Raw genomic sequence first — 13754 nt, forward strand, 5'->3', positions numbered from 1 at the left:
CGTGAGCTGCTCCATTAGTTTCCCTTCTTACATGATCCACTTTCCAATTTCTGAATTCCAGCAAAATAGTATGGATATCTTCTATGATTTGGCCAAAACAACACCATGATGATCCCCTGTTTATTGCTTGTACAACAGCTTTTGAATCTCCTTCCAAACAAATATTCTGTAAACCTAAATCACAGTAGAATTCCAAGGCACAACGGGCCTTGGAATTTATAAACATTAAACAACAACAAAATAAACTGTTATACAAATATTAAAATTTATTCAATCATTCAAATTAATAGTGAATTTATTAACGAAACTATTATGCACCCTAATGGACAGAAAAGCAACTGCAAGGCTAATAATAATGTTGTCTAAACATATGAATTGTGTAGAAGAGGCAACTGCAAGCCACAGCTGAAATATTCTTATTTTTTATGTTCTTGTAGGGTAATGTTATCCCCACACTTGCTATAAATACCGTATTCTTGTAGGATAATATAATGCTACTTATTCCTTACTACTGTGATTTCATGAAAGATAAAAGGATGAGAATTTTTGGTCTGTCCCACATGTTATCTTGCATGGTACATATTTGAGACAGACCAAGCTAATTAAGGGTGCGTTTGGGAGTGCGTTTTTTAAAAAATAATCTGCAATTTTAAACCAAATTGCAATTTTAAGGTGTTTGAGATTGCGATTTTAAAAACGCAAATTTTAAAATCGCAAAAAAATCTGCGATTTCCATAAGCTGATTAGAGGGTGCTTATTTGAAAAAGTGCGGATTTAAAACAAAATCACGATTTCTATTAAAAAGATATTTGGCGCAATAGTTACCTTTTATTGAGCGGGAATGAAAAAAATACCAAGAATACCCCCTAAAATATATTAAAACCATTATTTTCTCTTTTTTTTCTTCATCCTCTCTGTCTCGTTCATCCTTTCTCCGCCCTATAGCAGTGTGCGTCGCTGTTGTCCATCTCTCCGCCCCTCTACCAGGTAATAATCTCACCTTAATATTTTCTTTCTCTCCATATAACTCTTTTTCTTTTGTAAAACTTTCCACTGTTTGGTGTTCGGTGTTATTTTATGTGGTTTGTATGATTATTGTGTTTTTTTATATATGCGTTTATGTTCTTCAACCATTTCTACAGAGTAAAGTTGTGATCTTTTTTTTTTTTTTTCAAAATTTTATTTAGATTACTATGAATGCATAGTGATCAGCAATCCATCATAGTATGCAGTGATAGATCACTGTACATGCACAGTAATGTGATAGTGTGTGTACAATAACCGTGTGAGGCTTTTTCTTTTTTTTAAAAAAAAACTGTATAGAGACTAAGATGATGATTTTTCTCAAGTCACTGTGCACTGCATAGTGATGTGCACAGTGACGATTTTTTTATGGCTTCTCTTCTTTTTTTTTTTTTTTAAAAAGGTACTGTACAATAACAATTTGTGATGGATTTTTATTTTTATTGTTTAATGGGTATTGTACTGTAACAGTTGGTGATATTTATATATATATATTTTAATAGGTAATAAACAGTGATAATTTTTTATATATATTTTTTTAATGGGTAATAAACAGTTATCAAGTACTAATTTAAATTATTGGTGAATTATGTAACAGTTAAATTTGATAAATATTATTAGTTTAATTTGATGGATTGTTCTTGTATTTTTTATTATATGTCTGTTTGGAATATGTTTCAAGAAAAAAAAAATACAATAACAAAAAAGCATATAGAAACAAGTAATATAGCAATATATAATTGCCTAAGTAGAAAACTCAAAGTTAACGTCAAATTATAAGTCATACTTTTGTTTGCATAGGTGTTAAAAATGGAAGCTTATAGACAATGTTAGTTATTTTACTATTATAAAGAAATGTCTTTATTGGTAATTTGGCCATGAAACCGTAATTATATACTAATGTTATCAAAACACTCAATTGATAAAAAAAAAAAAAATTACTTTTTAACATGTTTTACCAAACGCCTGTGCGATTTTAAAAAGTAGCTGCAATTTTTAAAATCGCATTTATTTAAATCGCACTCCCAAACGGACCCTAAGAAAAGAAAAAATATTTTCAGATCAATCCATTGATGACAATCAATATCAATATGAATTTTAACTAACAGCCAGTGCTAACAGCAGTAACTAGCCCAGATGGAAATCAAAAATCCATATACGTGGCTGTGTAAACTCTTCCTTCTTCTTCTCTGTCTTCAAATTAATTTCAGTACAACTTCTCAATTGAAGTGAATACGCAGCAGAACTGTAAACATTTTGAGACTTTTAGCATAAACAAGAAATATAATGATATATACAAATAGACAAACTACTGCACAAATTTATTAATGAAAATCAACAGGAAATATCAAGTAAACAAAGGAAAAACAGGGGATTACAAAAGTTTAGGAAATTAGGGCTGTGACTTACCTTAATTTCGATTTTTTTAAGAACCCCGCCGAATCCAAAAGCAACAAAAGTTATGGAGAGTGCTCAGAGAGGGAGAGAAGAAGAGATGGAGGCTATGGAAATTATGGATTGGTGGATGGAGGCTATGGAGCGTTTGCTGCGTTTGAGTGAGAGAGAAAGAGAGAGAGAGGAGAAAAGAAAAGAAAATTTGGGGAACAGCCGTACGTGAGACTCAGTGAGAGGAGGGGAAAAAATAAAATAAAAATTTAGGGTGCTGTGCGGCTGTGTGCAACTTGGGTAGGAGAAAATAAATATATATTTCTTGTTTAGGGTGCTTAGGGCTGGGTATCGGTCAGTTCGGATCGGTTAGTGGGCTTATCGGTCGGTTAACTGATAAGCTACCGATTAACCAAATCCTAACCGATTACCGACCGATAAGAAGTGTTAACTGAAAATTATTGGTCATATCGGTAATCAGTTAATCGGTCAGTTAAATCGGTTTGGACTTTCGTGGGTTTTTTATTGGGCTTTTACTGGTTGCTAATTGGGCCAAAAGTTAATTGTTTTGGAGGCCCAAATACGTTTTGTTGGGCTAAAGCCTAAAATAGCTTATGAAAAATTAGTTATTTTAAAGTATATTTTTGGCTAAAATAGCTTATTGAAGCTTTTTTTTATATTGATCCACTACAATAATAACTATAAAATTCTAAAAAATTAAAAATTAAGTCATATCGGTCATATCGGTTTTTCGATAAAAAAATTTTAACCGACCGATAAGCTTATCGATATAAAATTTTTAACTGATTTTCGACCGATAACTATCGATTACGGTTATTATTGGTTTAGTGAAAGTCAGTAATCGGTCGGTAATCGGTAATCGGTTAATCTGCCCACCCCTAAGGATGCTGGTAACTTGTGTAAAAGTAGGAGAATTTTTTTTTTTTTTTTTTTAGGGTGCCGTGTTAGAGCATTCTCAATGGAGGAGCCATATTTTTATATAAAATGGCTTCTCAAAACTCACTTTTATCTAGTTTAGCTAAGCCATTTTTAAATGTCTCTACATCCGATTAGCTATATTTCTATCTATTCTATTAAAATATTATTAAAAGTAAGAAAAGTTTTGAGACAAAGAGAACATGTGAGAGGAAAAATGGGAAAAAAATTGGGAAAAAGAGAACATTCAGAGAAAAACTGGGAAAAGATTTGGAAAAAAGAGAAAACAGGTGAGAAATAATGAAAAATAAAATGGCTCCCTTGAAAAGTGCTGCTACATTTAGCTTTTTTTTTAGCTCTTTCAATCAAATATCTATTTTACATTTTCTTTTAGCTCTTCCAATATAGGGGGATTTTAAAACATTTGAAGAGCCATTTTAGATAAAAGTAACATTTAGCTCTTCTATTGGGAATGCTCTTAGTGTGGAACTAATTTGGAAAAAAGCAAAAAAAAAAAAAAATTTTAATCTTTGGGGGTGCCGCATAACGTGGCTCCGCCACTGTCAGCTACAGCCCCAAAATGTAATGTACTCTTAGCTTCTACTCTCTTCAACCCACTCGTAATTTCATTAACTCTTCTTCAACTCATTATTTATTATGTGGGTGTCTCTTTTATATATATATATTGCAGCCTCCAATGAGAATTCCACTCTTTTCATGGCTTTTCTTGATGCCCATGATATGCTTAGTTTCCACCATCGGCTTCTGTATCTTTGCCGTGTCTGGCCAATGCCTTGGCAATCAGCAATCCTTGCTGCTCCAATTGAAGAATAGCCTTGTATTTGATGGTGCTTCATCCACAAAACTAGTGCACTGGAATCAAAGTGTCGATTGCTGTCCATGGGAAGGTGTAAGCTGCAATGAGGGACATGTTATCGGTCTCGACCTGACCAATGAATCCATCTCTGGTAGACTTGATAATTCAAGCAGCCTCTTTGGCCTTCAATATCTTCAGCACCTGGGTTTGGCTTCTAACAACTTTTCTTCCGAGATTCCATCCCAATTTGACAAGCTCATGAACTTGAGGTGTTTCAACATATCAAATGCTTGCTTTAAGGGGCAGATTCCAATTGCGATTTCGCACTTGACAAGGTTGCTTACTCTTGATTTATCTACCCATTATAGAAACTAGGAATTTTATCATTCATTGAAACTTGAGAGTCCAAATCTAAAAATGTTGGTTCAAAACCTTTCAGAGCTTATGGAACTTCATCTTGATCGTGTAAATATATCAACCCAAGGGTATGAGTGGGGCCCGGCCTTATCATTTTCACTACCAAAGCTTGCAGTGTTGAGATTAACAGAATGTCTTCTTTCGGAGCCTCTTGATTCCTCATTATCGAATCTTCAGTCTCTTTCAATTATTCGTCTTGATTCTAACTGTTTTGATTCTCCAGTTCCAGAATCTTTTGCAGATTTCAAAATTTGACATCCTTGATTCTCTCTTCATGTGGGTTGAATGGAACTTTTCCAGAAAAGATCTTCCAGATTCCAACACTAGAAAAGCTTGACATATCAAGTAATGGCCTACTTCAAGGTTCATTGCCAGAATTTCCATGGAATGGATCTCTTCGAAAGCTGATGCTTCATGTCACAAACTTTTCAGGAACATTGCCAAAATCTATTGGTAACCTGAAAATGTTGTCCTTAATAGGTCTTTATTATTGCAATTTCAATGGATCAATCCCAAATTCGATGGCAAGCCTTACACAATTGCGTTATTTGGTCATGTCACGAAACAATTTCGTTGGATCAATTCCATCTTTAAGCATGAGCAAGAATTTGACCATAATAGACATTTCCTATAATAATTTATCAGGTCATATTACATCCACTCGGTGGGAAGAACTTTTGAATCTAGAGGTTCTTGACTTGACGTACAATTCATTGGAAGGAAGTATTCCAATTTCTTTGCTTTCCCTTCCATCATTGTAAGAACTAGGACTTCACAACAACCATTTTTCTGGTCCACTCAATGAATTGCCAAACGTTTCTTCTTGTCTATTGGAAACTCTTGATTTGAGGTACAACAACTTGGAAGGGCCAATACCCATGTCTCTCTTTGAGATCCAAGGTCTTAGAAGTCTCTCACTCTCTTGGAACAACTTTAGCGGCTCCTTGCAACTTAATGTGATTATGACTGTGGGAAATCTTTCAAATCTCGATCTATCCCACAACAACTTAGGATTGGCTTCTAGCAAATTGAAAACATATCCTCACTCCTTGATAAATCAATCCACAGTATCAAGTATAGACCTTTCAAACAACAAGATTCATGGGGAGATATCCAATTGGATCTGGAAACTTCCTTATCTTGACTCATTGAATCTTTCTTATAACCATCTGGAAACTCTAGATTTTCCTTTACTCAGTATATCTTCTTTGAAGTTCCTAGACCTTCGCTCTAACCAGCTCCAAGGGCAACTCCTAGTTTTCCCAGACCATGCTCAATACTTGGATTTCTCAAGGAATAACTTCAGCTCTGTCACACCAGCTAACATTGGCAACTTCCTTACTTAGACTTATTTCTTCTCTCTTTCGAGTAATAAGTTCAATGAGAGTATTCCTAGATCAATATGCAATGCTACAATGCTTATTGTTCTAGATTTGTCTGAAAATTTCTTAAGTGGCACAATTCCTCAATGCTTATTTAAGATGAGTGAGAGAGAATGATCGAATCAAAGGTTAGAAGTGTTGAATCTAAGGAGAAACAACCTTACAGGTACAATTTCTAATGTGTTTCCAAGAAATTGTGGCTTAAAAACTTTAAGTTTCAATGGAAACCAACTAGAAGGAAAGCTATCGAAATCTCTTGCTATATGCACATCTTTAGAAGTTTTAAACCTTGGGAACAATCACATCGAGGATGCTTTGCCCTGTTACCTGAAGAATATATCCATGTAGCACATCCTTATTTTGCAATCTAACAAATTTTACAAGCTTAATGCCCCATGGTCGAAGCTTCAAATTGTAGATCTCACTGCAAACAATTTCACTGGTAAGCTTCCAATAAAATACTTTTCGGATTAGAAGGCAATAACAAATGATATAATTGAGGCCGAATCGGAGCTCAATCACCTCCAATATGGACATCCACAGAGGAATCCTTACGATCATGAGGGACGTGGGGGAATTGTGATAAACATTTATTATCAAGACGTGATCACTGTTACCATGAAAGGCCTAGAGGAAAAGTTAGTGAAGATCCTAAATATCTTCACCTCCCTCGACTTCTCTTGCAACAATTTTTACGGGTCTATACCTGGAGAAATAGGAGAACTCAAATCACTATATATTCTCAACTTGTCGCATAATGCTTTCTTAGGTCAAATCCCCCCATCTCTTGGAAAATTGAGTTAGCTTGAGTCATTAGACCTATCAAACAATGAACTTACATGTGAGATTCCTGTTCAACTTGCTAATGGTCTTATTTTTCTCTCAGTTCTCAACTTTTCGTTCAATCAATTGGTGGGACAAATTCCATTGATCAAGCAATTTGCTACATTCTCAGAAACTTCCTATGAAGGGAACATAGGATTATTTGGTTTACCTTTAAAAGAAAAATGTACATGTGAAAAGGCAGGATTGTCACCTCCAACATCTGAAGAAACTCATTCGAATTTTGGGAATGCAATTGATTGGAACTTCTTGAGTGCTGAATTGGGATTTGTTTTTGGCTTTGGGATTGTTATTGGGACTATTATGTTTTGGAAGAGGTGGAGGATAATTATGTTACTTTACACCGAAAAAAGAAAAAGAAAAAGAAAAAGGAATTAGAGTATAAATTTAATCAATTAATTTAATTGGAGCAAGCAAGGCACTCAAAATAGGTTGGAGTCTCATCCTATAAGAATGAGTAGTTATCCTTATCCATCATTAGTTAATGATTCTTATCTATCTATCTATCTTTTTCTTTTTCTTTTTTTTTTTGGCTAGGGATTCTTATCTATCATACACCCTAATGAATAAAATCAATAATTATATAACATTAATGCACTAAATAAAATCCCAATGTGACATGCCGACCAATCTCATACTATGAATTTGTCCCATATAACTAAGGCTACTAGAATCTCCTATAATTAGGGAATTATATATATACTTAAATAAGTCAAAACGGGTTGATCGAGATGGACCCTTGAGGGGTATCCCCACTTCCAAAAAGGGCCCCCGCCTAAACAACCTCTTTTTTGCTGATGATAGTTTATTGTTTTGCAGAACTGATGTAGCGCATTGGCATCGCTTGTCTCGGATCTTGAGGCTTTACGAACAAGCGTCTGGCCAAAAATTGAACGTGAATAAAACGGCTATCTTTTTTAGTCGGAATACATCGGCCGCAGACCGGGATGCTATCTTGGCAATCGCCGCTATACCGGCAACTCAGAGTTACGACACTTATCTAGGACTTCCAGCTTTGGTTGGAAAGTCACGGCAGAAGGAGTTCAAGTCCATCATTGATCGGATTGAAAAACGGTTGAATGATTGGAAATTAAAATTTCTGTCGCAGGCTGGGAAAGAGATTCTCTTGAAGGCGGTGGTGCAAGCAATTCCGACGTACAGTATGAGCGTATTCCAACTGCCAAAAATGTTATGCAATAAAATTAACTCTTTGATGCAAAAGTTTTGGTGGGGCCATAAAATGAATGAATCTAGGATTCATTGGATGAGTTGGAAACGCATGGGGCTCAACAAGGAGAAGGGGGGCATGGGATTTAGAGAGTTTACTTGTTTTAACAAGGCACTCTTGGCAAAACAAGTGTGGCGTCTTTGGAAAGTACCGGATAGTTTGGTAGCGAGGATTTTAAAGGCCAAATATTTTCCAAGGGGTGGGGTGCTGGATGCTTCTATTGGTTCAAAACCCTCATATGTTTGGAGGAGTGTTATTAGTTCGAAGACGCTTATACAAGAGGGGCTGTTTTGACGTATTGGAAATGGAGAAAAAACCCGGATATGGGAGGATAAGTGGGTTCCTCTACAGAATAGCTCTACGATCCAATCTCCTCCAAACCCGGCTTTTTGTGATTTAAGGGTCAGTGCTCTAATTGACCAGGATCTGGGCTGGTGGGACTCAACACTACTTGAAAGTCTATTCAGCAAGGAGGAAGTTGTAGCTATTCAATCCATTCCGCTTAGCAATACGCATCAAGAAGATGTACTGATTTGGAGGGGCACGGCAAATGGCATGTTTTCAGTAAAAAGTGCATACCATTTGGCCACAGAAGTAGAGGATAGAAAAAAAGCTAGTAGCTCCATGGGTCTGCACAGGAGTAATGTCTGGAAACGGATCTGGAAACTTAAAATACCTAGTGTGGAGAAGAACTTTATATGGCGCGCCTGTCAAGATATTTTACCCACTCGGGACAACCTTTTGTGACGAAAAATTGTCAAGGATCCTCTATGCCCGGTTTGTGGTCTGAAGGCTGAGACACCCTTACATATATTATGGAATTGCCCATCTGCTATGGATGTTTGGGGAGCTAGTTGCAAAAAGTTTCAGAAGAGTACATTGAAGGGGCCTATGTTCCTTCATATAGTGGAAGAGGTATTACAAACTGGTACCGAAGAGGAAGTTAAAATGTTTATGGGACTCTCACGGCAAATCTGGCTTCGAAGGAATGAGATGATTCATGGGGGGCAATTTCCGCATCCAATTACGTTAATAAGGCAAGTAAATAACGCAGTGCTGGAATATGGGAGAGCTGTAGGGGGCGAACAGCATGAGCAGCAACGTCAAGAAAATAGGGATGAGCCAAAGTGGATGGCACCACCGGTGGGTCGACTAAAAGTGAATTGGGATGCAGTTATATACCTTAACAGTGGCAGAATTGGCATGGGAATGGTGATCCGTGATCATACAGGACGTCTTATGGCTGCCCAATGCAGATTCAGACGAGGGGTAGTGGAGCCTGCAGCTGCGGAGACTTTGGCATTGATTACTGCTGTGCGGTTTTGTCAGCATTTGGGTGTGCAGCATCTTAGCCTGGAAGGGGACGCAGCTACTGTGGTGAAGGCTGTGAACGCGCAGGAGGAAAATTGGAGCAGATTTGGTCATTTGGTGTCTGATGAAAAAAATTTACTTAATCATTTTAGTCACTGGGAGTGTCACTCTGTGGGACGTCAAGCCAATTTTGCAGCTCATTATCTTGCAAAAATGACTGCGGGGATGGGAATAAATAAGGAGTGGCTGGGAGAAATCCTTGATTGTATCTCGGAAACTATTCGAGAAGAGCAATCTGTATTCTCTTATTGATTGTTTAATAGCAAAGTGAATGTTTATTCAAAAAAAATAAATAAGTCAACATCGTTAGTCTCTCCTTTGTAATATACGAACTTATATAAGATATTGATATGGATTCATTTAAAATATATTAGTTAAATAATAAATATAATCTAATTGTAGTTAAATTGTAGATATAATTTAAGTATATATATGGATATTGTTCGATATTCACATGCACCACATTGTGCCATAAAATATGAAGTGTTTGTGTGGAAGGCGTGTTGCAATATTCTCCCAACAAGAGAATAATCTTAAGCGGAGGAATGTTATTCAGGATGGGAACTGCTTCATATGCACTGGAAGAGTGGAGAGAGTAAGACATATCTTGTGAGATTGCCCTTCTGCTCAAGATGTATGGGGTGGAAGCAAGGAGAATTTGCAAAAGAGTTGTTGTAGTGGAGAGAATTTTATGGAGGTGATGGAATATTTAATGGGGAAATGCAAGCTAGAGGACGTTGAGTTGGCGGGGATCATTGCCCATAAAATTTGGAAGCGCCGAAATAATGCTCTGCGTGGAGGAGAATTCTTACACCCGAAGAGGTTAGTTCAAGATGCAGAGGATTATCAAACTCAATTCTCAAGAGCAAATCAGATAGAGGTTAACCAAGGGGAAGTACAAAGTTCGTCCATTCAGCTATGTTGGTCAAATCCCCCCAATGACAGCTACAAAGCTAATTGGGACGCAGCCATTAACACAAAGGAGAAGATGATTGGAATTGGGGTGATCATCAGGGACGATTAGGGGCGGGTTTTTGAGGCTCTTAATTAGTAAGATACCAAAAGCAGTTTTCGACCCATCTACAGCTAAGGCAGTAGCGGCTCTCCATGCAGTGGAATTCAGTTGCGACACAGGTTTGAGACAAGTGATTTTTGAATGGGACTCACAACACGTGGTTCGGGCCCTTTCAGAGACGGAGTCAAGCAGCTATAGTTATGGGCAGGTCATTGATGATGCCAAAGTAGTTTTAAAGGGTTTCAGGAGCTGGGAAGTGTGCCATGTAAAGAGAGAATCCAATATGGCGGCGCACAGACTAGCAAAGGAGGCATCAAAAATTTTTTTATAACAAGGTTTGGCTTGAGGAAACTCCTAATTGTATTTTTGATTTAGTTAACTTAGAGCGTTTAGCTCGTGTTATGTAGAGCTGCGGCTCTGATGTTCATTTTTATGAGTTCAGATTTTCTTAAAAAAAAAAAAAAAAAAGTCAAATTTATCAATTGTAATTTAAAATATGAAGTGTAAGGAATATTGGATATAAATGCCAATTAGTACTTAATCAAACATTAATGATCAATTGTGCAGGGCCTCTAACTTATTCAATGTTAATAAACTTTGAGACAAGTTTATGGCTGCCATATTTATTTCTCTTTTATAATTTAGAAGAGTTCTTACTTTTTCTTTGTCTGTAAATCCGTTTACAGTTATTTTAAGAAAAAATAAAAAATAAAAACATGAATAACAAATTATTTCAAGCAACTTCAAGCAAAAGGATAGAAAAACAAAAATACCTTCAGTCATGTCACATGTTTATTAGAAGAAGAATAATATTGTAGGTGCATGGATATTGATGGATACATGGGCTCTAAGGCACTCTTATTTAAACCAACATACATGCATGCATGTCTATCACATCTCTAATTAACCAAAGCTGGTGATTTGGTACTTGTTTTGTTTGTTAGGGAGGAAGAGACCAAAATGTTTCTCAATTTCCTCCGGTCCTTTTAGGTTTTCATCAAACATGGCAAATAAATAAGTTTCTATTGCTTGTCCCTGCTTCTTCGGAGTCCCGCCCTTCACATGATTAATTAAATTCTTGTAGTAAGTGCCTGCGTTATCTGCGCTAGCCGCATCACCGCCCTCGGATGGCCAGCCGCTCTCGGACACCACGATTTGCAAGTTTGGCGCACCGGCTTTCTCAAGAGCAGAGTAGTGAGCATCCACCATTGCATCAAAAAGATTCTGGTATCCAAGATTGCCATCATTTACCACCACACCAGGTGAAGTAAATAAGGCATATGGAAGGGAGATCTGTGAAGGGTTGCCGGTATAGCTGAAGTAGGGATACACATTAACTAGAAGGGGTGCTCCATTGCTGACAAGGAAGTTGACAATTGCTGTTATGTATGAATTTGCACTGTCGCTGAATGAGCCAGCCGATGGAGGATAGGAATTGCCCAACAATGTTGTGTCTATAGATGTTGACACCTGTTAGAAAATAAAGATGTGTGAATTTCAGAATTTCTGAAACCAGTCTTTTATAAAACTATAAGAGCAGTTTATAACCTTTGAAATAGCAGTTTATGATTGTTAAAAGATGATTGTTGAAACAACGGTTTTTTTTGTAAAATTCAAACAAAAAATATGAATGTTAGCATAGTAGTTGTATGCGAAAAAAATGCACATGAAAATAATAAGCTTGTAACCATGGATGGAACAAGGAAATTCTATGGGAGGAGGCCAGCCAATTTTTTTTTTTTCGATTCTTTACAATTTTTTTATTAAAAAATATATTTTTTGGTTGTTTTCTATGAACTGAAGACTACCATAAGGGCCAAAAAAGTGGGCATTTGAAAGCAATCGCCAAAAATAAAAAATAAAAAAACTTAATGGGTATGGTCCAAAAAAATTAAGAATAGGGCCAAAAACTTTTATTGGATAAGGCCAAATAAGTTAAAAATAGGGCCAAATTTGGCCCTCTTTGGCCCAATTTGGACCTATTTTACTTTCTTTCTTTTTTTTTAACTTAGAATTTTTTTTTTCCTTATTTTGGGGGGATATATATATATATATATATAAATTCCTTGTGAATTGGGGTGGGGGGCGGTGGCCTATACAGGCTCCCCATTCCCTCGTCCTTGAGTACTAGCATGTGTCTATCCAAAAGTTATAAAGCACAAAAATTCTTCTATATTTTTAATGTGAGATAAAGTGTAAGACACAAATGGAGAGAAAGTTGAAAATTTGAAATTAATTTTCATGAAATAATTTCAAGTACCACACCTTTATTTGGTCCTGTAAACTAGCAACTGCAATAGCGTTATGAATGTTTTGTATGGCAGGTAGAACATACTGGGCTTCAGCATCGCCAGGATGCACTTCATTCCCGACAGCAATGTATTTGAACTTGACATCCGGCCAGTAGTTTCTTATGTTGTTCTGGACCCATGTTGTTGCTGCTGCAGCGTTAGTGAGGCCCTGAAGATCCTTGTTAAGGATGCCGATGATGAGTTCTATGTTTGATCCTCTGAGGGCGTCGAGAGTTGTTGAATATGGTTCATATATACGCATCCTTCCGATGCCATTGCTTTTGTATAAATCTATTACTTCTCCATCAGATGGTAGATCGTTGCCATTTTTTCCATTGCATACACCAACGGATTGTGCACCTGCATCCAAATTAATTATAAGGCCAAGATTTGATTAGGCCAAGATCACACCATTACACCTAGAGAGGCAGAACCAGAAATTTTGATGCCGCAAAAACTATAAAAATATCTTTTTGAAGGGGGAAAAAAAATTATGGGGTCTATGACTATAAAAATCATAGATTTTTAAAGAATGTTTAAAGTTTTGGACCATTAAACCCTTTTGTGACTTGAGAAGTGCTAGGGAGCCAAACATATGAACCCAAAAAAATTTTCAAATTGACGTGGCAGACAATGGAGAGTGAATTGCATTTTTTTTTTTTAATTTAAAAACCCTTACCATGTCAGTTTGGAGATTTTTTTGGGTTCATTTTGTTGGCTCTCTAGCACTTCTTTTGTGACTTTGTCCCATGCAGGTCCTAACTATTTATTCAAAATGAAAAAAAAATGAAAATAATATATATATATATATATATATATATATATATATATATATATATATATATATATTACACTACAAAAAAATATATATAAGACCTTTAAATCACTATTTATTCTAAAAATTTAAGCTTACAAGAAAGATTGAGCTGCTAATTACTAACGCGTGAAATATTTAATTGAAATGAACTATAGAGAGAAAGAAACCTGCTAATTCGAGGCCAGATATGAAGAAACCAAATAGAAATATGGGAGCCAGAAAGGCTTT

At 36.2% G+C, this 13754-nt stretch overlaps 2 protein-coding genes across 2 annotated transcripts in view; one reads left to right on the forward strand and one right to left on the reverse strand.

Annotated features, from left to right (window-relative positions):
• The first annotated feature begins 4081 nt into the window (after positions 1-4081).
• LOC132187897 (receptor-like protein 6) lies at positions 4082-8779 on the forward strand. The gene is made up of 5 exons (XM_059602324.1): positions 4082-4497; positions 4821-5032; positions 6848-7121; positions 7624-7972; positions 8456-8779. The coding sequence occupies exons 1-5, from the start codon at positions 4082-4084 to the stop codon at positions 8777-8779; spliced, it is 1575 nt and encodes a 524-aa protein (XP_059458307.1).
• A 2397-nt stretch (positions 8780-11176) lies between these two features.
• Positions 11177-13754, reverse strand: part of LOC132187898 (glucan endo-1,3-beta-glucosidase-like) — a 2697-nt gene continuing 119 nt past the window's right edge. Inside the window, exons 2-4 of the mRNA XM_059602325.1 lie at positions 13694-13750; positions 12684-13069; positions 11177-11888 (exon numbers count right to left, since the gene is read on the reverse strand). Of these exons, the coding sequence (XP_059458308.1) occupies positions 11322-11888; positions 12684-13069; positions 13694-13750 (1010 nt within the window). The 3' untranslated portion in view covers positions 11177-11321. The remainder of the gene's footprint in view (positions 11889-12683; positions 13070-13693; positions 13751-13754) is intronic.

The sequence above is a fragment of the Corylus avellana genome, chromosome ca7 (assembly GCF_901000735.1).
Source record: "Corylus avellana chromosome ca7, CavTom2PMs-1.0".
Taxonomy (NCBI): Eukaryota; Viridiplantae; Streptophyta; class Magnoliopsida; order Fagales; family Betulaceae; genus Corylus; species Corylus avellana.